This window comes from Pelophylax lessonae (genome assembly GCF_965119305.1).
Source record: "Pelophylax lessonae genome assembly, chromosome: 6".
Lineage (NCBI taxonomy): Eukaryota > Metazoa > Chordata > Amphibia > Anura > Ranidae > Pelophylax > Pelophylax lessonae.
This window is the reverse complement of record NC_138773.1, coordinates 236,627,212-236,653,699: the sequence shown is the minus strand read 5'-3', so window position 1 is coordinate 236,653,699 and position 26,488 is coordinate 236,627,212. Positions and strand designations below refer to the sequence as shown.

The 26,488-nt window shown below is 40.0% G+C and overlaps 1 protein-coding gene across 1 annotated transcript in view; it reads left to right on the top strand.

Annotated features, from left to right (window-relative positions):
* ITGA4 (integrin subunit alpha 4) overlaps window positions 1-25,875 on the top strand; it is a 222,208-nt gene extending 196,333 nt beyond the window's left edge. The window contains exons 20-28 of the mRNA XM_082260232.1: window positions 3,152-3,231; window positions 5,028-5,117; window positions 6,922-7,009; window positions 9,187-9,294; window positions 12,313-12,432; window positions 14,343-14,462; window positions 15,076-15,171; window positions 20,524-20,646; window positions 24,580-25,875. Of these exons, the coding sequence (XP_082116358.1) occupies window positions 3,152-3,231; window positions 5,028-5,117; window positions 6,922-7,009; window positions 9,187-9,294; window positions 12,313-12,432; window positions 14,343-14,462; window positions 15,076-15,171; window positions 20,524-20,646; window positions 24,580-24,675 (921 nt within the window). The 3' untranslated portion in view covers window positions 24,676-25,875. The remainder of the gene's footprint in view (window positions 1-3,151; window positions 3,232-5,027; window positions 5,118-6,921; window positions 7,010-9,186; window positions 9,295-12,312; window positions 12,433-14,342; window positions 14,463-15,075; window positions 15,172-20,523; window positions 20,647-24,579) is intronic.
* Window positions 25,876-26,488: the final 613 nt, after the last annotated feature.

Genomic DNA, 26,488 nt, shown 5'->3' with positions numbered 1-26,488 from the left:
CGCGCACTTCCGGGACGCCGTGCGTTCCACAGACCGGAAGTGCGTTCCACCAGGCGGATGTGACGCGATGACGCTCTACGCGTTTCGTCAGAATGACGTCTTCAGGAGTTTCTGACGAAACGCGTAGAGCGTCATCGCGTCACATCCGCCTGGTGGAACGCACTTCCGGTCTGTGGAACGCACGGCGTCCCGGAAGTGCGCGACCGCAATAGTTGTATACCTGCCGATTGACTCTTTATGTTTGTGAGTACCCTTTTTTTATACTAATAAAGCCTTGTTAAACGGTACTACCCTATGTGAGCCTTATTTCCCACATACCCGAGGATACCCCAGTTTCCAAGGACAGTGCGACAGAGGACTCGGGCAGGTCGGGACCATACCCCTACTTATAAGACCACCCAGGGAGAGCAGAGGGGATACAGTGGCAATATTTCCAAGGCCTGATACCCCTGCAGGGGTGATTATTGTCGGTGAGTGTGGTCCTAAGGGTGCGGGGAGCACAGAGTGGTCACTGGAATCCGGGCACCCTCAAAACAGCATTTGAATGCACCTGCACTGAAGTCACTTTGTTTGCACCTTATATTTATGGACTCATAATCCATTTTTGTTTCAAATGTTTATGATCTATTGGTTCTTATATTACTTTGATTAATGCTGCTATAATTTATGGTTGTCTCTATACATCTGCTGCTAGTTTTTACAGTGATTTAAAGTTGTTTATGCCATTCCTCCTACAGATTTATATAGGTGTTTATATATATTTATATATTTTTATATATTTTCAACATATATTTTTTATGATTTTTATCACTTTTTTTATATACCACACCCACTTTTCATCAGTATATCACTATTTACATATTTATATTTATATTTCTATTTGTGTTGGCATATGGTTACTTTAAGTGGATTGATAGTGTGATTGTTTACCCTAAAGGGGTCACTTATCACGGGTTTATTGATTTATAATACACATAGCACAGGATCATTGCACTTAGCACTTTACGAGTCCAACACTATTTATTACATTTAAGATTGTTTATTTTGCACTTTACACTTGTGGAGATGTGTATGGAGGATTAAGTATACAGAAGATTTGGTATATTGGCAGCGCCATACACCTGCTTGGAGTTTTTATTTTTTATTTTTTATTTTCATACTATATATCTTCGGAAATATAGTTTAACAGGTGGGCAGCAGCCATTACGAATAAGGAATCTATTAATATCCTAAGCGCGGATTTATATATATCATAGGAAAGAAAGTTTATCTACAGTCTAAGCTTGCAGATCAAATACTGTAGTGGAATTTGAGCAAATAATTTTAATTGTAACAGATAACAATGACTCCTTCATTTAAATGACTAGATCATATGATCCTGATTTGTTAAATGCACAAAAACTTTAAATACTGTACAATATTACTTTGTTATTGGTTATCTATGACACTGTTTAAGACTTATTATTAGTATCATACTTAATGGTAGTGTATTGGTTTCACAATTTGCTCTGATCAGTATTTTTTTAGACTCAAAGGTGGCAAATTGCTTAAAATGACATTAAGAGTAGCACAAGAATGTGTGAGCAATTTGCACTTAGGAATGTCACACCCAAGAGTGTCAAAGGATGAGTGTCATATAGAGTGATGCACAAGGGAAACAAGAGCATGAACTGTGATCTCACATCTTTTGGCTTACTCTCCCACTGTGCACTTCTGATTGCTATAGATTTAATAAAGCAACCTGTAGATGTCTGTTTCTATGCTGGGACCTGTGGTTCTATAGAAGCCATTGGTTTGAATTTATTAGCAAGTGTGATATAGGGTAATATTAAAAGCAAAGTTCAAAAATGTGCTTAATTACAATGAAGCCAAAACATAATTTGTAAAAAGTAAAAACCAATGATCTAAGCTGAAACTCTGCTGTGAGAGATAAACACAGTCAGAACATATTCAAAATGTAAAGAGTCACGCTATACATAAAATCAATATAGACACAACCTATAAATAGTGCACAAACTGAATGCCAAAAATATAAAAGGAAAAAAAAGTCCAGTGAAAAATACTGTGAGAGGATTATAGTTCTGTGAAAATAAAAATTGTGAAAAATATGAACCATAAAATAAAATTAGACAATGAAATAAAATAAAATAAAAAAAGTCCTCTTCATATGTGACCAGGATATCAATAAAATGTGTAGTCACCTTCCATGACCAAGTGTGAGATCTTGACTGGAGCACCACCACCTGTGTATAGTAAAAATGCTAGCTTGCCAGCTCTATGGGACCTTCTATGATGGAAGGTCAACAACACTTGTGGCTAAACACCCAGCCAGGGCCTTTCAATGCCACTCCTATAGGATCCCCTCAGAGCCAAAGGTGAAGATTATCGAGGTATTGTTTCCATAGTTTCATCCCCACCCAGAAATACAAAAATGCTCCAAACAATATAAAACCAAAGAGCGTGAGGATGCCAGCACATTCTTCGGTTCCCAGAAGTGTGGGTTGCTTGTGTTATGCTGGCTGGTGAGAGTGTTATTAAGGCGTTTTTACTACTGCATTGATGTAAATGAAACCTTACTTTTTTAATAAACTTTACCATAAGATTTTACACCATGTGAAGCATTTTTGGGGATGAAACTATGGAAACAATACCTGGATTATCTTCACCTTTGGTCCTGAGGGGATCTTTTAAGAGCTGCATTGAAAGGCCCTGGCTGGCTGTTTAGCCACAAATAAGGGAGAATAAAGCTAATACATTAGCAGAATCGTACAAACATTCATATGAAAATTCTCACAGTACATTCGATGACATGACAAATGTTGTTCAAAAAAAGTTAAAATGTTTTAAACGTTCTCTTTTGGAATAAATGGACTTTGCAGAACAATAATAACAATCCCAGTTAGAAATTTGATCGAAAAAAAATTGTCAAAAACAAATGTCATTTTTCGCACGCTTTAGTGATTTAATTAGAAAGTCAAATGCACATGCTTAAAACAAATTTTTTTTAAACAGGCGTCTACCAGTGTATGGACGGTTTAAGGTACAGGAAGATCTCTAGATGAAAAACTCTTTATCTGTATATGAGAAGACATTTTTTTTTTTAAATGATGTAGTAGTAATCCTGTCCTGCTTTTATTTCCTATTTGTACAGCAAGAATTCTCCTTCCTCTTTGATGCAAGCTCACTAAGAAAAGCTGAGGAAGATATTGTAATCAATGTAACCGTGAACTGGTAAGATTAAGAAGCATAATAATACATGCCTAGATATATTGTGTGTGTAGATAAACCTAATGTCTTTATATCTAACGTCACTAGGCCAATATATGTTGTTTGTTTTAACATTATAAGCAAAATATCTATATAAAAGGAAAATGCACAATATTCAAAAGATAAATTAAAACAGAGTGTTACCCATACCATTTTTTAAATGTCACTTAACAAATAAACATACATTCCACAATAATAATTATGCTATCAATATTAGCCTTTACTGTAAAAATCCTCCAGCATTGCTCCTGTTCCTTTTTGCTGGAGGCTATTATTTTGTTAAAGCCCAGAGCAGTCACCTTCTTACTGAAAACCCTCCCCCTCTCCTTGGTCTCAAAAACTATATGTCACTTTCTGTAAATAAAACCTGTGCATTTCTAGCCTTGATTCTATGTTTTGGCTCAGCTAAAGAGGAAGGCTGACAGAAGCTTTGCAATGTTCAGTCTCATAGGGCTGCCACAGGGAGAAAGGAGAGAATATCAGGGAGATAAGATAAGACATTATCCTTGTAAGTTTAACTTCTTTTGTGTCTCCCTGGCAGCAGAATCTGCCCTATCACCTCTTCTGTTTTTTTTTTCTCCCTCCCTTATCGGTGTTCCCTAGGCAGAGTCTGTGTAATTGCTGTTGCTTCTCTCCCCCCTCACCAGCAGTAAATCTTGAGGCTGCTAGCAGATCAGCCTCTAGTGACTGATTACCAGCACAGTGGTAATAATACAGTACTACTGAGGCTGTGCAGAGCAGGGTGAGACAGGGACTTACTGGATTTTAAACAGTATATGCACTAGTTTTTCCTGTTTTACATAGCTATACATGAGAAAAGGGGCTACCCTGATGTCATCTGTAAGGACTTCATTTTCTGACTAAAGTTCTATTGTAATATAACCCAGTTTTAAGTTCTATTCCAAAATCCTTTTATTTTTTAAACACTGTTAGCATAATTTTCTAAAATCTACATTTATATAAAATGTATCCATTGCATCAAAAAATTTTCAGACACAGGTGCAGTGTTAAAGTGATCCTGTGTTTTACCACCCTGGACAAAGATATAGAAAGCAGTGTGTTTTTTTATCCATTGTCCAGTGAGCAGGCTGGTGGCAGTGACAAATGAGTTGTAGAGCAGCAAGACTAGCGTTTCCAAGCCAGTTTGACAATATAACATTCAAAGCAAAAGTAAGCACTTTGAATAAAAGATAAAAGATGCTAGTTGCCTGGCTGTTTCCAATACTGTGCTCACTTCCCTGGTACAATCAGGCAGCAAGCCAAGTCAGAGTGAAGTCAGATCTTATGTTTTCCAAGTCAGTGACTCATGAGATTGAAGACAACAATCAGCTGGACAGCCAAGCAACCGGCATTTTCAGGCACAGCAGTCAGGAATGACAGCTTCCATGCTTCCCTCAGTACAGGCTGCTTTTAATATCTGTGTTCATGACATCTAGACTGGAGGTAAATGGTGTTTTACCATGGGCACAAAAAAATATAAAAACATATACTGACTGTGAACAGCAAGGAGATTTCAGGACATGTCAGACTGTGTGAAGCATCTTTTCAGGATTTTCCAGAACTTAGCAGTAACCTCCTCTGGAAGGAATTTTTGGATATCTTTCATCCTGCAGCCCCCTATCATGCATAGTTTATATTTTTGGTCTTGCCATCATCATACTCCAAACAAACTTTAACCAAAAATCTGTATTACATTGCAGTATGATTTTTTTACATGTAGTTCATTACATTAATGCTTCTTTCTTTAATTAAATGTGCAGTCAAAATGAGGTAAGCGAGGCATCGCTATGGAATAATGAAGCCGTTTTCATCATTCCCACAAGATACGAGGTCAATGTCAATGTACTCGGGTGAGTTAAAGCATTACTTGTTGCAGCCATGTCATGTTGCTTATATATAGCATTGGGTTTAATAGCAGATCAGGGATACAATGGTTTTCATTGACACGTCATAAGTACATGTCTGACAAGGCCATAAAACATTTACCTGTACATTTCTAAATACAGTAAAACCTTGGTTTGAGAGTAACTTTGTTTGAGAGCACTTTGCAAGACAAGCAAATTTTTAAAATAATCTTTGACTTGATATACAAGTAGCGTCATATTACAACCGGGTATAAAAGAGAAGAGCCTCTGAGTGTAGCAATATGGTTAAATTGAATGAAGGTTCAATATTTACCAACTCACATGGTTGATGATTAAAACAGGCACATCTAAGTATGCAGGCATCCGGACTAACGATGTCCACATAGACCATCCTCCACACCGCCATCTACGTCCTTCCTTCCACACTGCGCTCCATGAGAGCTTCAGGTCTCACTTTCAGATTACTTTACTGCAGGGTAGTCTTCCCAGTCACGACTACAGACTGACAGGGGTGAGAGTCGGTGGTGAGGAAGATGGTCTATGTGGACTGCTTCACCCCGGATGCCTACATACTTAGTTGTACCTCTTTTATTCATCAACCATTTGAGTTGCTAAATGTTGTACCTTCATTAAATGTAACCATATTGCTACACTTAGAGACGCCTCTCTTCTCTTTTAATCTCTGTAGCTCCTGCTGGATTTTGCTTCTAATCCCTTTATGGAGGCTGCCATTTGTGAATGGACATTTTCTGGTTACACAACATTGCTATAATCTTTTTATATGGACTATAAACTGAAAGACTGAATAAATGGTTGTGGAACGAATCATCTGAGTTTCCAATATTTCTTATGGGGAAATTCACTTTGATATAAGAGTGCTTTGGATTACAAGCATGTTTCCGGAACTAATTATGCTCCCAATGCAAGTTTTTACTGTACATAAAATTATCCTTTAAAAGCAATTGCTATTCATTTGAATGACCAGTAAATGAACTACGTCACAGCAGATCAAATGAAAATACAAAAGGAACACATTTAACCTGTTTGCCGTATTATGAGACATTATACTATGTGATATCCGAGCCACTAACAGATACATTTATATCGATGACTGTATCCATATAACCTTCATTATTTAGGTTATAATGAAAGTTTATTATATTATATTTAGATGTGGAGGAAAGCGAAATAATTTTATTTAGCTAGCAGCCTCAGCTTGGTGTTGGTATATACAGTACATATATCCTTTACCATTTCTTTATGTGAATACCATGCATTACAATTACTACACAGTATTTGGACCTCATGCACACTGGAGAATTTTACAGCTGTTTTTGGCTTTAGGTGTTTTTTTCTGCAGCCAGTAAACTCCCCAGCATGTTATCCTATGTGTCCATGCATTTTTTGATAGGAGTGTTTTCTGGCTGGAAAAAACTCCCAGAACTAGTGCGTTTAAAGATGAGTTTTTCACCTGAAAAAACTCTATAACTCTGCAAAACTTTAAAAAAAAGCACTGAAAAACACTGCTATTTGGCGTTTATGAGCGCTTTTGAGCCATAAGCTTTTGTGGGAGTATAAAAATGCAAACGCTAAAAAACGCTACTCCAAAAATGCTGCAAAACTCATTCTACAGCTACAGCTTTCTACAGCTAACCCTATTGGCGTTTTTATAATGTCCAGTGTGCATGAGGCTTTATAGGCATGTGGCTCTTCCAACAGTTTTACTAATTAGGAATGCTGTCACTTCATACTGTAAATTCAAACTAACCAGTTTTCCTTGTTACTTTAGCTCAGCATCTCCAGTATCATTTGTCTACGGCCCACCGAATGATGAGAAGATCTTATGCGTCAAGGAAACAATAGACTATACGTTCAAAGTATGTACCATGTAGATGTTTCTTATAATTGTGGTTTAAAAATAAAGCATTTACCAAAGAACCTGTATAAGTAGAAATGTTCATCTAGCTAGTTCTAAATATTCTAGTATTTCAGCACCATTTTCTGTAAGTAAATTGCATACAGGCGGTCATCGGGTTACAAAAAGGTTACAAACAAGATAGTCTGTAGGTTTGTTCTTAAGTTGAATTTGTTTGTAATTCAGAACAGGCACATTTTTTAAGTGTAGCTCCAGCCAATTTTTTTTATTTTTTTTTACGTTTTTTGGATAGCATAGGGAAGGGTTAACACACCTGTAAGGTTTGTTTTGCGGTCTGTGCCCCTGTTCAGAAGATTAAACCTCACTTTCTGTTCCTATGACAATTGGATTTTGAAAATTGTGGGTTGTTGTGGAAACCAGGATTGGTGATAAAGCTTCAGTGGAAACACCTTTTTCCCATGAGAACTCTTACAGGAGTGAATTTGCATTCCTTGGGGGAGATCTCCTCCCGCTTCCTGTTGTCTCCCTATGTTTGTAAGTAGGAGTCGTTTGTAAGTCGGATGTTTGTAACCCGGGGACCTCCTGTACTCAATATAGTCTCATAATTGGATGATGTTTTTTTTTTATCCCATGCAAACGTTTTCTTGGTAGGTAATGGTCTTGTGAGTCAGAATTAGTCCATAGATGCAGAGAATATGGATAAATCAGACAGTAAAGAACCTTTGCTGGTAGTATGTGTGGCTTATGCCTGTCCTCAAAATTATTTTAACCTCCCTGGCGGTATGATTATGTCAGGAATTACATACCAAAAGCGGTACAATTGTTTTCATGGAAATTTGGCGTTATGTATTATAGGCCTACAATTCTTAGTAATTACTGACTTAAACCTGACCAAAACAAGACACTAGTAGACATCCCAGATGTGATAAATTTGAAACACAAACACGTGAATTATAATCGAATCAATAATATTATTTTATTATTTAATATATAATATATATAATAAAATTATATTATTGATTAGATTATAATTCATGCATTATATATTATATATAGATATATGTGTATATATATATATATATATATATATATATATATATATATATATATATATATATATATAATGCATGAATTATAATTGAATCAATAATATAATTTTACATATATATATGTGTGTGTGTGCATATATATATATATATATATGTGTATATATATATATGCATATATATATATATATATATATATATATATACCGGTATATATATATATATATATATATATATATAATATAAAATGTGTTTTGTGCAAGGTTTTTTTTTTATTGAATTTCCCTCCCTAGTTCCGCTCCCATGCAGCATTGCTGCTGCAGGGAACGGAACTAGGAAGTGATCAGACCGACAGAGGAGCGGCGGGACTCTCTGCTGGCGATCTCAGCAATGAGAGATCATCGCTGGATCGCCAGGATAAGGTAAGAGAACACCGCTGCGCTCTCTGCAATCCACCCCGAGCGTGACTCGGGGTTACCGCTCCTGATATGAAAAATCAACCCCGAGTCATGCTTGGGATTACCGCCAAGGAGGTTAAATCTTCATGAGTGTGTAAGAGGTACCTAAAACTTAATTTTTGCTAACTTGATGTCACTGGCTTCCAGTCAGACAATCAGAAGTTTCTTTGTCTTCAAAGAGCTTTACATATGAGCCCCAGCGTATATTTCTAACCTTGCTCACAAACTGAAATTTCTACTTCTCTGCTGAGCTACTGATGCCTTCTCCATTCATAACCATATCCCCTATATGGCTACAGGATTTCTCAGAATTAGCCCCATTTTCTGGAATTCTATTCATTGACTAGCCTCTACCACTTTTTGAACATTCTATCAAAACCCACCAGTTCAAAATTGCATACCTGTCTTCCTCCCTACCCCAACATATCGCCATGTAACTGACTCTAATTGCCCAAAAACCTTGCCTGCTCCCTTGTGTCTTTTGTTTACTTACCTCTTAGATTGTGGATTTCTTACTTTTTCATCGTTGTGAAGACTTTTTTTGTCTAGACTCATTGTACCATATTTATTGTACAGTATAAGGCTGATAAAATATAAATAAAGAAAACCTTTGTCAAGATTGTTTTTTTTTCTAGCTTAAGTGTTAAAATCACTCTAATATTTTTCTTATTTAGGTGATCAATGTTGGACCAAGCCTTGTTCCAAATGCTGTATTTGAAATTTCGCTACCCAACACGTTTGCTCCAAGTGACATTAAGTTATTTCATATTTTGGATGTAAAAGTAAGTTATATATCACTATAGAAAACAATGCATTAACAATGTTCGTATTGTATGCACCAACCATATACGATCAAAGTGTTTAGGCTTGTAATTAATCATAAAGTTTAAAATAATAAAGAAACTACACTTCATCTTTAGGGCTCCTATATCTATATGATATTTTGGGCAAGTATTCATTGGCTGTTGTTTACACCAGAGTTACTTCTCTCCATATACATGTTTATGGGAATGTAAAGCAACTTGAAGCAGGTCTAATGCAGGTCAGAATCGGTCAACTGCAGGTCAAATCCACCTGTCAGTAAATTTGGAGGGTCTCAAACTGATGACAAAAACACATTCCCATCAACGCTTGCCCAAAAGCAAGCTACAAGCTTTACAGTTTTGAATTTACAATGACTTAATTGTTTAACCACTTCAGGTCTGGAAGATTTACCCCCCTTCATGACCAGGCCCTCTTTTGCGATTACGGCACTGCGATACTTTAACTGACAATTGCGCGATAGTGCGACACTGTACCCAAATAATTAATTTTTCCCACAAACAGAGCTTTCCTTTTGGTGGTATTTCTTTACCTCTGCATTTTTTTTTTTTTTTTTTGCGCTATAAACAAAAAACGACCAACAATTTTGAAAAAAAAAAAAAAACAAAACAATATTTTTTACTTTCTGCTATAAAACATATCCAATAAAAAATGTAAGGAATCTAATTTCTTCATTAACGTAAGCCAATATGTATTCTGCTACATCATTTTGGTAAAAATAATTATAATAGGCACATATTGATTGTTTTGCACAAAAGTTATAGCGTCTACATACTAGGGGATATATGTAATGGCGGTGATCAGGGACTTATAGCGGGACTGCGATATTGTGGCACACAAATTGGACACTGACACTTTTGACACTTTTTTGGGAACCAGCGACACTAATAGAGGGATCAGTGCTAAAAATATGCACTGTCACTGTACTGACATTCGCTGGGAAGGGGTTAACATCAGGGACAATCAAAGGGTTAACTGAGAGCCTAGCCAGTGTTTTAGTATAGTGGGGGAGGTGCTTTTACTAGTGAAAGGCATGGATCAGTGTCCCTGCTTTGCAGGAACATAGGATTCATGCCTTCTGTACTGACAGAATGGCAATCTGCCTTGTTTACATAGGCAGACTGCCATTCTGCCTGTGTACCCGATGATCAGCAGGTGCCAGCAGACATTGAGTCCGCTGAACAGCTCCCACTTTGTATAATCCCAGCAGGAGCAAGCCGCAGGTGGTTCGCACTCGCTACCCGGAAGTGCAGGAACAGGTATATATACGTGATGCTGCTCAGCACTGTAAAACTGCTAAAGGCGGTTGGCAAGTGGTTAAGTAGGCCCTCACACAACAAAGTTGTTGGTACATGTAAAGGAGATTGCGCAATCAGATGTAAAATGTCACTGCTATTGTGCCTGTAGTGATTGTCAAATTTCACTAAAGCCCAAAATTTGTAAAGCAAAAATAAATTAATAACTGCCTACCACATTTCATATATTTCTGATTCTTACAAGGAATGCTTCATAATTTAAAGTTGTATTTAAGGTTTGACTTTTAAAAAACATAAACATGTTGTTATACTTACCTGTTCTGTGCAATTGTTTTGCAAGAGCAGCCCCGATCCTCCTCTTCACAGGTCTCCCGCTGGCACCATTTGCTCCTCCCACATGATCAGTGCCCCCAATAACAAGCTGCTTGCTATGGAGGCACTGGTGAATGTTCACTCCCTTAGGACACATAGAGCCGTGGCTCTGCCCGCCCCCTGCTTTCTCCTCATTGGCTCACTGGCTTTGATTGACAACAGTGGGATCCAGTGGCTCCCGCTGCTGTCACAGACAATGAGACAAGGGAGTCCCATAATAGCCAAGGCCCCTGTGCACATCGCTGAATCGAGAGGGGGCTCGGGTGAGCATTGGGGGGGCTATGGGGAGAGCAGCACACAAAAGGTTTTTTACCTTCATGCATAGAATGCATTAGGCTAAAAAAACTTCAGCCTTCAAAACCACTATGCCATGGCATTATTATATAGGCTATCAAGACCTGATTGGCTCATTCAGAGTGGACTGTGGCACTGTGCTCCAATTGGTACAAATGTTTCATTGAGTAGGATGAACACTTATGCTATCAGTGCTTTTGTTACTTCATGTGTATAGGCAATATAGTGGTATATCCACCATAGACCAAAGCCAAATAATATGTATGGTGGACATTGAATGCAATGGAGGTACAGTTATGTAAAGGGGTTTGCAAAGTGTTTGTGTATAACATCTGCAATAAGAAAAAGCTGTCTTTAAGGTGGACAGTTCCACACACAGCAGCTGTGAGTGCTATAAGAGGTGAAGCACTTTGCTTGATTCAGGAAGAGTGTCTGATAAGTGCCCATAAATTGCCTTTTCAATGTAAACAGATTTTTTCCACTGTTGTATATGGTGGAGGCTGGGCGGGGGTAGTCCCGTTTATAATATTACACAGAAGAAATATAGTGTTTATTGGATGGGAATAGCTCTTTCCCATATCTTTGAAACACTGTATAGATTGGTGATATCAGATAAAAAAAAAAAAAAATGAAGGCTGACAATATTGGTAATTACTTGTTCCTGGTTATGAGGCTGTTGCTGACCACCTAGGTGGCGAAGGCGTCATATGGTTGTAGAATGTGCTCATTATCTTATGTGGAGATTGTCTAGCCATGGAAAGTCCTGTGCTGTAGACCAGAGGAAAGGTGTCACTACTTGCCAGTTATTACACACATCCCACCACTCTAGTGATTCATACAAACACCATCAGATATCTCTCCAGCAATTGTCCCCAGGGAGGTATCTTGCTGTCTACAGCCACCGTAAGATTTTGGCATTAACAATTTTAGAACATTTTTTCTGATGGGATATAGTGCCTGTTAATGCTGTTTCCAGGGCTCAAAATGCTTTTTTAGAAATTTTGCATTCATTCATAACATTATTAAAAGTACACAAGTATTGTTTGTTATTTTTAGACTTCTACGGGAAGTTGCTATTATCATACTGATACAAAGGTCTGTGACGTACCACCTACCAACAAAACAATATTTAATGATTTGATTGACTTCTTTTCAAGATCTGGCAAAAGGCATTTGGTAAGTATTGATTTACCAACTTTTGTATTTTGTGTTTTTTTTTTAAACCTATTCATATTTATATGAATGTATGCAATGTAACATATTATTTGCAAGAATAAAGCCAGGAGTTGTAGGGTTTTTAACTGTATATAATAACACTACAGAAATATTCAGTAAGGCCTTCATAAGAGCACTTAGGCTTCATGTACACTAAAGCTCCTAAACTTAAGTTTAGGAGTTTTGGCATTTTTTTTGCCATAGCACCTAAACTCAACTCCATAAAAGCCTATGTGTCCATGTTCACAGTCTTTTAGAATTGTTTAGAAGCTGCTGGGGTTAGGTGAGGTTCAACCCCCCTCTCCTGAACGCGGAAAAGGAACGTTTTGACAATCGGCCCCAAAGCGGCAAAATTGCGGTGCGATTTTGCGGCATTTTGCATTTTCCCGTGGACAGCGGTCAACATTAGGCTATGTGTACATGAAGCCTCATAGTGTACAATGTGAAGTAATGATGGAAAACTATATTTTCAATGGGATACAATATTAAAACAGCGTTACCAGGCATATAAGAATAAATGTAAGGTGCACTAAAAATCTCTAAGATCAATATTATCAAAAAAGTGCATCAGTGCTGAGAAAATATATACTCATATAATCACATAGATAAATACACATTATGTACCATATAAATGGTTAAAGTGCAGAAAAAAAATTATATAATAAATATAAGGTGCCAAAATGTGCAAAAAGTACAAAAAATATATATATAATTATAGTGCAGTCCAAAAATGGTGAATAGTCCACTTATATATAAAGTGTTGAATATCGTGCTCCACACAAAAAGTGCCCAGTGCTTCCAAAGAACCCTCTTGGGGATCCACTCACCAGACTTAGGAGAATTAAGAGCCTTACGTATATCAAGCAACACCTCCAAATCAGCCTCCAGCCTCAGATGCAGGATACTACACATCCTTGGTGTCCCCCAGGATAACAATCAGAATAAGCCTCCAAAGAACCTTCGATCACCTCCAAGATTCCTCCACACTTAGAATCTCAGATAAAAGAAGGGGAAGGAGCCGAAAATAGTGAAGCCCGTAGGGTAATTTTATTATAAAAAGGTATAAAAAGTTACTCACAAACATACGAAAAGTCACAGCATTGTGTAAAGATCGGTAGTCACAATCAGCCGATACACTTCTGGGTACGCTGCCAGCGTGCGTTCCACGGTGGCTTGCGGAAGTGACGTGGTGTGACGTGTAGCTAACAGGAAATTACGTCAACGCATTTCGCCCGCCTATCTTGGGCATCATCAAGGGTTCTTTGGAAGCACTGGGCACTTTTTGTGTTTAGCACGATATTCAGCACTTTATATATAAGTGGACTATTCACCATTTTTGGACTGCACTATAATTATATATATATATTTATTGCACATTTTGGCACCTTATATTTATTATATAATTTTTTTCTGCACTTTAACCATGTATATGGTACATAATTTGTATTTATCTATGTGATTATATGAGTATATATTTTCTCAGCACTGATGCACTTTTTTGATAATATTGATCTTAGAGATTTTTAGTGCACCTTACATTTATTCTTATATGCCTAGTAGCGCTGTTTTAATATTGTATCCCATTGTTTTCTTAGTTTTATTCTAAGTGTACAGCAGCTGCAGGTAGTACTAATACCTATTTATTTAGCGTGGGTTTTAATATTATTTTAATTCAAACTATATTTTCAATTTTCATCACTTTAGAGAGCAATAATTACTCTATTACTGCAGATTGGTTCTTGTGGATTGTATTTACACCGAGTTTTCTTTGGTTTTACTAAAGAAAGTTATTGACATTTTCAATTAGCGTAAGATCAATGCTACAGGAAAGTGTTGGATTGTGACAATATAAGTCTTTGCCCATTTTCTAGTACTGCTTTAGAGAAGATCCCACTTGCATACATATTGCATGCCCATTTGGAGACATGGAAGTTGAACATGAATCAATTGTGGAAGTAAAGGTGGAAACAAATCATGCTCTTCTAGAAATGGTAGGTAGAAGTGAAAATTTGATGTCTTATTTTGAGGGCCATTGCCTAATTAACAACATCTGAAAATGTGATTTTGTATGTAATACTAGTTTATGGAGATTGGCAGATTCTAGCAGGGAAGAGTCTGGTATGATTAGCTCGAGTGGTGGTGGAGTTATTAGGAAGTACAGATGGGTGGGTTTAAAAAAAAAATGGTGAATGTGGGTAAAAACTTACAATATGACTTTTTTGTTCATGCTTTTGTATGTGTATATTTGAATGAAAATCTGAATGATTTATATTTGGAATATTTAGTCTGCTGTAAAAAATAATAAGGATATTATATTAGAAGTGATGATATAACTGAAGGAGCAGGCTGAGTATATAAATAAAGGTAACTCTGATTGTGGTTAGAGTTTATTAAAGCCGTGAGCAGGATTTAATGTGGCAGTGAGGATGTGTTAATCTGACAGTGTTAAGACCATGTTCTGAAATCAAATTGTACTGTTGATACAAATAAAATTTAAAGACATCAAATGCATTTCATTAACAAAAAAAAGTATTTTCAATCTAATGTTTACTGTAACTTTTATTTAGAAACAACTTACAATATGTTGATTTTGGCACATTTTAGGAGGTTTCTTCTTTGCTGCAATTTATGACAACTGCAGCCGTGACATTTGGAGAGAACAAAAGAATTATCAACCTTCATGAGCAACAATCCGCACATGTGAGAATTCTTTTTTTTTTGTGGACTAATTCAGAACTATTTAGGGAAGGGCATAGAGATTGTATTTTCAGCAAGCCCATTGAACCTCTTGTTTGTGGCAGTCTGCTCAGCACATGATGTACTTCTGGATGCTCCTTACAATGGTATTAAACAATTTGTAGGGTTCCATTAATTTTTTTCATTTTACCCCTTTGATATTTTATCACACTTGGTGTTGAGAGTACCCATGCACTAAATGCCACCACAATGAAAACAATTTAATATGAGGTGCCTTTAAACATTTTAATGTAAAGCATTCCCTTAGCTCCCCTCTCTCCCAGTCCCTCAAATATTGTCCAGAGAGAGGGCTACCATAATGGTGTAATAAGGCTACAAGTTGGCACCAGCAATATATGTCCCTGCTAGCATGCCCAGTATAAAAGAGAGGGTACAGTGCCCTCTCTGTGTATCCAGGAAGATATAGCCTGTCCCTATCGCCACAAACCAGTTGCATCACTTTCGCAGATCAGATATCGTTAGGCAGAGTTGAACATTGTTTCACAATGACAAGTCAATTATTAGCAAAATACATCTGTACCTTCTCATATTTGGGAATTATACTGTTTAGATTCGTTTTTTTTTTAAACTAACTTGTAAATACCTGGGCAACGTGCAAGGAAACAGCAATTTCTCTGAATTTTTTCCACTTAGCTATATAAAAGGTGGGATAGAAAATCCACTCACACAATAGTTGTATCTTCTTGTCTATGCATTATGTAATACAGGGGTGCTCAACTTGTGGCCCATGGAGCCCTCTGATGTGGCCCACGACCTCAAACAGGGAAGCCCATGCCCATGCTCGGGGATGGTGAGATGCCTACCCTCCAACCCAGAACATCAGAGTGCATGCAGCTGGCACTGGCAGCAGGAGCCCTGTAAGCTAATGCTTCCTCCGTAGTGCCAGCTCCTACCTCAGGCAGAGTGTTTGCAAGTGCGAAACACCTGGAAGAGGAAAAGGTCAGTGTTTTAAACACCACATACACTGCACTTTTGCAATGGGCATACTAGTACTTCTAAAAAAGGGTTATTAGGCTGCTTTCTCACTGATACGCAGGTGCAGTGCAGTGCAGTTGCGGCTTTTCTACAGGTTAGCTGCACTGAGCCAAAGTCTTCTATTATATCCTGTGGGTTTGGTGCACTTTCTGAAAGCACATCAAAACTCCTGAATGCAGGAGTTTTGATGTGTTTTCAGAAAGTGCACCACATTTGAAAGTAATAGAAGTCTATTGTAAATTGCAGCTAACCCACAGGAAAACTACAGGCGCATTGTGCTCTACCTGCAGATCCGCGTGAAAGCAACCTTATAGGGGGTTTAGGACAGTAAGGGCTTGTTTATATTTGCAGTTTGGGGGGTGGTAAAACCCCTTCATTCATTCATTGTGGCCCGTGACTGGTTACCAAATCACTTAAGTGGCCCTCGCTCTTCAAAAGGTGCTTTTTTGTTTATCCTCCCCATAGCCATATGTGCATGCACTAAACATCTGAAAATATTTAATTGTATACATATTTTGCAAAAATTTTCAGGTACCTCCTGCTAACAATTGTTAATTGGGTTAGGTGGACTGATCTCAGTATGTATGGCTACCTTTAAACACATTTAGACAGAAAAAGTTGTAAGCCAGCCTCCATCTAACCCCTACTCTAGCCAGTCCTAGGGGGTGGGACGCCTTTTCCTCTGCTAAAAAAAAGTCTAATTTTAGCTAGCCATCTTACCTTTGTGGTATTTTTTTCAACTGGTGACTTCAATAATGATCATTGGTACATACTTTTTTTTAGTGATTAATCAAGATTCCTACAGTTCTGCTTGAGCTGGTCTCTACAGAGAAGATATCTGGATCAGAGCATCCACAGCAATAGCTTTAGAGGCCATGACCAGACCCTACTGAACTGGGAAATTAGATGCCTTTAAAATTTTCCACCTTTAATGCAGATGCATATTCCCACTTCTTGGCAAAACTTTGAGAGGGGGAAAAGCGTATATCAGATGGTACTGCTCCCGAGGAGCCACCAGTGTATCCATGGCATCGGCTAGAGGATCCTGACACCTTGCCACAAATCTCTGTACCTTCCTGTTGAGATGAGAGGCCGAAAGATCCACCTCGGGAGTTCCCCACTGGAGGCACAGCTGATGAAAAACCTTAAGTGAAGTGACAATTCTCCTTGGTCCAAGGCTTGTCAACTTAAGTAATCTGCCTGCAAATTTTCCACCCCTGAAATATGCACAGCCAAGAGAGCTGGAACGAAATGTTCCATCCACCTTAGAATGCCAGCTACTTCCTGAGCCGCTAGGACACTCTTTGTGCCCCCTTGATGATTAACATAGGCCACGCCGTACCGGACACCCCTGAAGACAAACCGTCCAATGGGCCAGACAAAGTCTGATAGTCTGAAGTTCCAGTACATTGATCGGTTGCCTGGACTCCTCCAGAGTCCAAACCCCCTGAGCACATTCCATGCCCAAAACATCTCCCCACCCGTACAGGCTGGCATCTGTGGTGATCATCGTCCAGTAATAGGGTAGGCAGGATTTTCCCTGTCGGAGAACTGGAGAGTGAAGCTACCAATCAGGGACACTCTTGTACCCAGGCTCAACAGGATCAAATTGTCCAGAGACTGTGGATTCTTGTCCCACTTGACAAGAATCTCCCTTTGCAGAGGTCTCGTATGGAACTGTGCAAACAGAACCGCCTCAAAGGTAGACACCATCAGGCCCAGGACTCCTCCAGAGTCCAAACCCCCTGAGCACATTCCGTGCCCAAAACATCTCCCCACCCGTACAGGCTGGCATCTGTGGTGATCATCGTCCAGTAATAGGGTAGGCAGGATTTTCCCTGTCGGAGAACTGGAGAGTGAAGCTACCAATCAGGGACACTCTTGTACCCAGGCTCAACAGGATCAAATTGTCCAGAGACTGTGGATTCTTGTCCCACTTCACAAGAATCTCCCTTTGCAGAGGAATCGTATGGAACTGTGCAAACGGAACCGCCTCGAAGGTAGACACCATCAGGCCCAGCACCCGCATGCAAGTCCGGAGAGAGGACTGATTGCTGCACAACAGAAGTCGAATGACATCCTGCAGCCTCTGGAACTTGTGCAGTGGGAGAAACATCCTGGCTGAGGCCGAGTCCAGAGTCAGACCCAGATAGTCCAACTTGGTGGATGTAACCAGAGCAGACTTCTGAAAATTCAGAGTCCACCCGAACTCCTGCAGAGTCCGCACAGTGATGTTCAGGTTGTCCTGCTCATAGAATATCGTTCAGGTACCCCAGCACCGCAATCCCCCGCTGTCACAATAATGCTAACACTGGGGCCAACACTTTTGTGAACCCCGAGGGGCTGAGGCGAGACCAAAGGGTAATGCCACAAATTGATAATGCCTTTGCCAATGGCAAAGTGTAGAAAACGCTGATGCCCAACATATATTGGGATATGAAGGTAAGATCCCCTTGATGAAGGGATGCCACTACCGTGTGCATAGATTCCATCCGGAATTTTTGTACCCGCACAATGCGGTTCAAGGCCTTAAGGTCCAGGATTGGATGAACTTCGCCTTCCTTCCTGGGAACAGCAAATAGGTTTGAATAAAACCCCTGAAAGCGTTCCGATTTTGCAGGACCATATCTACCTTGGACACTAGTGACTCTAGGACCGCTGTCATTGCAGACAAAGCGGACTGGGACCCCAGAGGGCCCCACAGTCTCTGAGAGGGGGTCAGGTGGTGAGACATGCTCCAGGGACTCCATGGCTTAAACCTGGGGACCACAAGCAAAAAGGAGAAGAAATACTGCTAAAAAAAATCCCACCACTGCACAAGCACTACCACAAGTCGAAGCGCACCAAGTTGCTGCTATGGCAGAAAGAGGGAGGCTGTTTTGCACCCAAAAGGACTCACCACCACTGACTCAGAGCAGAGCGCCAAGGCTGCACTCCGTGCGGTGATCAGAGAGAGAAAGAGAATGTTCAGGAAGAACACTAGAGGTCCACCGCCAAATCACCGCCCCTTAGGCTGCAAAAATGGCCACCGCTTTATATCAATGGGAAACTACAAGAAAATGCCCCCTGGACTACACAAACATGGCTGCCGATATATACAGCAGCCATCCACGGCAAAATGGTGGCTACACACAGCGCCCATGCTGCTCCCGGGACTCCCAGAGGACCCCTAGAAATGAACTGGCAGTAAGGAGGGCCCTGGCAGGAGCCCCCACCAGGACATCCCCCCCAAAAAACGCGTTTTTAGCAGCTGGCAGCGCCCCACCCCCGTCCCCCATCACCCACTTAACACCCTCACACAGACATTACATGTATGACCACCCCTGGGGGGGAAAGGAGAGGGAAGCAAGGTGTGGGTAGATGGGGGTGGTCCACAGGGGGACCCCGATAATGAAGGAAGGGAACCTGGGGGTCCGACTGTCCCATGAGGGGCCCACATCCATCCCAAAAGGCCACTAGTGGAAGGGGGGAAACTACTTGACACTCCATGGAAACCAGGTGGGCGCCACTCCAGACAGACCCCTTCACCATCGGAATGGGGGTGCTGCAAGCCAGAGGCACGCGTCCTCGCAAGACGTTTAACTCGCCAGCCAGCCCCTGTCCAGTTGAGCAATGTTGCGGTCTACCTAGCGTGGAGCTGAGGTCGGGTCGTGCTCGCTGCCTGGATTGGGGAGACCATAAGGATCTAGAATATCCAATCCATCGCCCAGTCCAGCAGTTGATGGTGGTTCTCACAGGAACTAAAAATAACACAAAAAAAAAGGAAAAAATCTGTTTAAAAAAAGACAAAAATGCTAGGACCAGAGATCCCAGCAAGGAACCAGGTCCTTACTCCTGACTAGGCAAAAAAAAAACCTGAATGCCTATAGCAGGAAGTAGGAGTATACCTTCTGGGACTGCCCCATAAGTGTGGTAAAGCAAGCCTAGTGTCCTACTCCTGTAGGGGGCAACATACCCAATGGTCAAGAATATTCTGGAGCTGTGTTTGAACGTCAATGAACAAAAGAGAAATAAGATTTTGTACTTACTGCAAAATCATCTTCTTTAAGTCCATTAGGGACACAGGTCCAGCCCCTCAGCATTTTTTTCTGGCCTTATGTACTGCTTGTTTACAATACTGAGGTATGCTGGAAAGAGAAGGGGTTATACAGGGACTGGCTTGCAATATTTTCTGATGGATAATGTCTCAACCCCCTCTAGGAAGCAATATAACCCAATTGTTTCTGAATTCCTGTGTCCCTCAAAAAATGAGAAGAAAAGTTGTGAAGCTTGATAGCTGCATGTTAACAGTTTGTTTAAACACCATTATTTTACTTTCAGGTCCTATTAGAAGCAGTGCATAATCAGAAACCAAGAAGGCGTCACGTTTTATATACAATCATCGGAATCAGCTTAGTACTGGGACTTCTTTTGTTTTCACTAATGACTTATACCTTGTGGAAGGTAAATTTAAATTTCAAACACAATTAAATGGATACCTTGATCTTAACTTATCTTCTATATGTCTATAGAAATCCCTTTTCCATCCAAATATTATTGAACATATTATAATAGATAGATATTCATTCATCAAATGTTGCCATTTTAACCATTGTTTTATATGAGCAAAATGCAATAACCTATGTTGATAAATCAGAATTCCCCTTTCACTATTTGGACTTTTTTGATGAAGGACCACCCCGGAGTTAAGCTGGTCATAAACAGATTCCGCCATGCATGCTATATACCACAAATGGATGAATCCCTTACTGTGCCTGCAACAGCTTTCAGAATACCCAAACAGCAGCTGCATCTGATTGAACAGGGCCATCTACATAGTAGATTTGCTTAGGCTGCCCATAGATTATTCAGTTGTCTTTGTCCAATCAGTGGGTTGTACAAAAAAAGGACCCAATTCCCCTATTCACACATTCAAGGTGGATGAGGGAATCCTCCCTGCTGTGTGAATGTATTCTTACAGTGAGAGAGTTCCCCCCCCCCCCCCCCCCCCTCAATCAGAATACACTGATCAGTGTTGTTGGCTAAAGCCTGCAATGCTGATCTAGCAGGGAAAATCCAATCTGAGTGGTTGTACAGAAGACAATCAGCGAGTTGACTTCTGTACAACCACAGGGGCCATACGTGGATCGAAATTCAACCAGTCCCTACTAAATGGCCCGAGTTCTCAATCTACGTATGGCTGGCTATAGTGTGTGGCCAGCTTTAAAGGGAATGCAGTTTCTGAAGTTTATTGGATAAAAAACTTTGGGACAAGAAATTTGACACAAAAAATCCCCTAAATAGGTCAAAAAGGAAACAAACTAAGAGTTTTTATTGAGCGTCATCTTCTTCTGATCCTAGCTTTTACCAACTCTTACTTTTAAAAAAATGTATCCTTTAAAAGGTTAAAGCTAATGATTTGCTGTTTTATCATTTAAGATTTGTTAGTAGCTTTTTTTCTATTGCTGAGCAACAAAAAGTTAGTAAGTATTTATTTTCATATTTTAAACTCTACTCAAATCAAGGGTACTGTAATTCCTCGATTTTAACCCACCCCAGCCATTTCTTGAAGCCCAGTGTCTATACTGAAACTGGTAGAAAATTTTGAGGTACAAGCATGATTATCATATTGTGCTTTGTGTGAAACTCACCGTCACTGGGCCAGTAAGATGGCATTAAATCACCAGCCAACTAGATAATCATGTTTTTTTTTTTCATGAGAATGAGTGTGTTGTATGTTATCATTTATTGGTACATATTACATTTTGGTTAGAAATAACTTATATTATACACCTATAGTGTAATTTCAGTGAGAAGACATTTATTTTAACATTTCCCTTTGTTTAATTTTCATGATTTAAACATGTGTAGTTACATGTGGTTCCACATTTTCACAGTTGTATTCTTATAAAGGTTTGAAAATGGTCTGCTGCATATTAGAGAATCTGACGTTCAAGTATTTATACATTTGTAACAAGCAGTGCATAAGCTTAAAACAGGCCCTCACTGATCTGCACAGCGGAAGCACTGAAATTGTCCAAGTCTTTCGCTCAAGAGGTTTACCCTGCTGCACCCTCACAGCAGTGACATGGCAGCCTTCCAATATCTGTAAACAAAGAAGACAAGCTCTGGTAGGGATGCCAAACTACTCCGAGAAAAACTTGAATTACTGTACTTTAGTTCTTCGTGTACTTTGAGGATGAATTGCTCAACAGGACTGCAGCTAGCGAGATCAGAGAAGATTTGTTTTGTAACTCATTGACTGCTTGGTACATTACTGGGAAGTCCTTAGCACATCCACTTGAAGGTTTATTTGGATAGGGTAGAAGTGTTTAATGATAGAACAGGGGAGAATGTCAGTCAAGAGCAAACATAGTTGCAACCATTTTTTTTTTATAACTAAGAACTATACAGAGAAATTAGGAAATTAAAAACTAACACTAATTATTAACATGCCACAAACCTGAACAAATAAAACTAAACATGATGGAAAATGCATAAGGAGAAGTAGGTGTATATCATGATGATCAGTGGATCTAGACCTAAAAGGCAACTTGAGTAACAGCCAGACCTGAAACTCTTGTAAAATAACACCTTACCTCACCCTTCTCACCTCTTCCCAGGCTCCCTGTTGGGCCTTTAATGTTAAGGGTGGTCTTACAAAAAGGTACACTGAGGGAAGTGGGAACGAGTTTGGCTTTAGAGAAAAAGTCCAAATTTATATACAGTATTAACTGTTCATACGTCTGGAATTACCCGATCATTTTCACCTCTGCTTAGACATGTTTTTACTATTGTAGCATTTGAATTTCCAAAGTTTGCGATTGGCTTACTTTACAACATCTCTATGACAATTAAGTGAAAGGGGCATTGTTCTGTTAACATTGTGGTCAAGGCCGCCATCAGGGGGAGACAGCCAATACAACTGTAGGGGGCCCGGGCATCCCAAGCTGCCTGCTCCACTATAGCTTCCTTTGGCCTGTTGCAGCGAGTGGGTGGGGCGTCGGGGGTCATGTGACCAGTGGTGGAGCGTGGTTCAGTCAAACTGAGGGAAGGGCTACATCTTTTATCGGTATCAGAGCTTGGTTGGTCGGCGGTGGTAAAGAGGAAGGGGGAACTTCTATGGACTGGCTTGCCCATTGAATGTGTAGGTGCTACATTGCTGTTGCACAATTCCTATACCTGTGGGCTGAGCTGATATTTTTGGGCTATTCTTTGCTGGAGGGGATGTCTCTTTACTGGAGGGGGTGTATCTTTACTGGAGGGGGTTTCTCTTTTCTGGATTGAGCTGTCTCTTTGCTACATTGGAATGTCTCTTTGCTGGACTGGGCTGTCTGTTTGCTGGAGGGGATGTCTCTTTGCTATGTTGAGCTGTCTCTTTGCTGTATGTGATGTCTCTTTGCTACAAGTATATTGGGTTGTCTCTGCTGAATATATGGGGACTTCTGTGTTTGATTAGACCATCTCTTTGCTGGATTGGAATAAAATGAAAATGTTACCACTACCGAATGGGCTTGTAAATGAAGGATAGGTGAAATGAGGTGACAGGCTTCATATTTTTTGGTCAAAATATAATTCCTTCGGCCCTTTTCACAGGGGGCTGACACACCAGCAGATCCGCTTGCTCTGCAGGGGATTTCTCCGCTAATCCCCGCTGAGCAAGTGGATGACACAGCCTACTGATCTCTATGGGATAGATGGATGGAAACTAACCGCCTGTCCGTTTCCATCCAATTTTCATCCGATCCGACAGGCGGATGGGGAACGATCCCCACCTGTCTGTTTGACATCCGCTGCTCCATACAAAGCAATGAGGTGTCCAATCCTGCCTGCCTGAAAAACGGACAGGCGGACTGGATCGGTCCAACAGTTTGAAAGGGGCCTTAACTGTTAAATCTTGAAAGCGCATTTTAATATATTCATTTGTAAGAGTGTTAAAATAAACATGGGTGCACTGAAGGGCTCGATTGGATGGCCAGTGGGTGGGTTTGGTGGGATGGCCAGTGGCCATGCCCGGGGGAAAGTTGGTGGTTAGGGCCAGGGTGGCCCAGGCCTAAAGCTGTGTAAGGGGCCCAGAAATGCCTGATGGCTGCCCTGATTATGGTTAATAAATATAGAAGGGGACTGGGAATTTCTCAAAAATATGAAAAATAAATGTTTAGAAATAGCATCTGCTACATCATTTTAAAATGGAATTGTCAAATGTGCCATCTGACTGAGGTTTAGCACCTTGTCTCACCTTATGATTTCTTGTTGACAGATGTATATAACTGCTATTAACATACATCCTATCTTCCTTAGCACATTGTAATTGAATGAAAGCCTTTTTTATGGTGTCTGCCTGCTATTATAATATATACATATATATATATCACCTTGTTTTTATCTACTTTCCAGATGGGCTTCTTCAAAAGAAAATACAAGATGCTGGAAAAAGACATAGACAGAAAGGAAAGTTGGAGTTTTTTAACACACGATGAAAAAGAAGAATAAAAATATATCAGGACTGATAGCTAAATTTATTCTCCATAAATTACGGAAAGCCTAAGGAAAAGAAATGGAACTTAGGACAGCTTTACCAAACAGAATGGATTTTAGAGACTATTTATTGGGATTTTGCTAAGGTGCAGAACCTGTGATATGTTCTAAAGATGTTTATTTGGAAATAGAAAATGCACTGTGGCCTTTGTAAGTATGTACATGTATCTAAGGATCTCAGGAATGTAACACAAGATTTTTATGAACACAATAGGAATGTAATTAAAATTCTTATTTATAATGTAACTTGATGATGTACATTTACAGATAGGTTTCAGTTAGCGAGAAAATTGGAGGCTTTAAGCTGACTAAAGCAATAAGAAAACTGTTCATAATGCCCAACTGAGTAACCATCTCATGTCTATGGTGGCAGCACCTGGCATGCTAATTGTGTAGCTCACTCTATATGGAGCCATTTGTTCCATCTATTTTGCGATCAATTGTAAGGGCTTTCAGTAGCTGCTAAAAATCTCTATGTAGCTCTTGTCTAAAAAAATAAAGGACAGCAAGTGGATAAATCTCAGTAACAAGAGATTGTCTATTGAGGTTTAGGGCTTTTCAGATATGGGATTCAGCTTTTATCAAGTCAGTGTGTACAGCAAGGTATTTTCAAAGCTTTCAGTCAGCTTTGTCGAGGCCTTTAAATTAGTATCCAGCTCCAGTTTGGGGAGTGCTGACTGTCACTTAAAATAAATCAAAACCAAAGATCAACTATGTAATATATTGTAGTGCATTGGTCCATAGATGTGGTGTCGGAGTTACTAATTCCCCCACCCCCCATGTAATGGGGATGAAGAGAAGAAGACATGTTTAAAGTCCAGCCTAGGTGAAAAGCCATGGTTCCCTCTATAGATACAGTGGAGGAGTGAGCAAAGCCACTCAGGGAAAGAAAGTGTGTTATTCGCTACTATCAGGCTCAGGGAACAAGCTGCACGGCAAAAATCGGACAAGAACCTTTTCCTAAATGCAGCACACTGCAAAGTACAGAATGTGCAGTAAAGTGCCGATTAACGTTACCATAATACACAAATATGAATAGGCCCTAAAGGTCCTGTTTCATCATCCTACTGCTTCCATCAGAATGTTTTACCCAAGCTCACAATAGGATTTTTACAAAAGTGACACTTGAAATCCCAATTCATTGCAGTTTACACTCTAGGACAGGAGTTCCCAAACTGTGGGTCGGGACCCACTGGTGGGTTGCGAGCTGCGTTTGAGTGGGTCATGCTAAGCCTTAAATTGTGCTGGGCGAGTCTGCGCAAATTACAGAGAGCCAGAGCAGTCAAATTGTGGAGGATACTTGCATCAGTGAGTACGTATGTGGACTGTTATGTAGCATATGTTGATGGGGTGTAGAGCCAGCTCCTCGGTCCTGCTGGCGGGAGCGGTGGTGGCTTGACTGGCGATGGGATTCTCTCAGCTATAACGGGCAGAGACTGCAGCCTCTGTGTCATAGGAGGACCATGTGACCCGGCAGTGTCAGGAGTTCATGGCAGCTTCTGTGACCCCAGTAGAGGATCTGAAGAAGAAGAGCCAGGACACCAAGACCAGCATAGAGCTCCTCATCATGGAGACTCTGGGTGAGGTCTGCTGGGCCCTGGAGAGGGCAAACAGGGGCTTCACCTACCTTCACTGTGGACCGCAGGGAGAGGAAGGAGGGTGAGTGCCATATAGCCTGCTGATCACTGTCCTGGGATGGTTGATTTCTGTCCTCTGCCTGCCTTATACGGTCTATGAGGGTGCTGATTACTTACAGCTCCGCTTATAT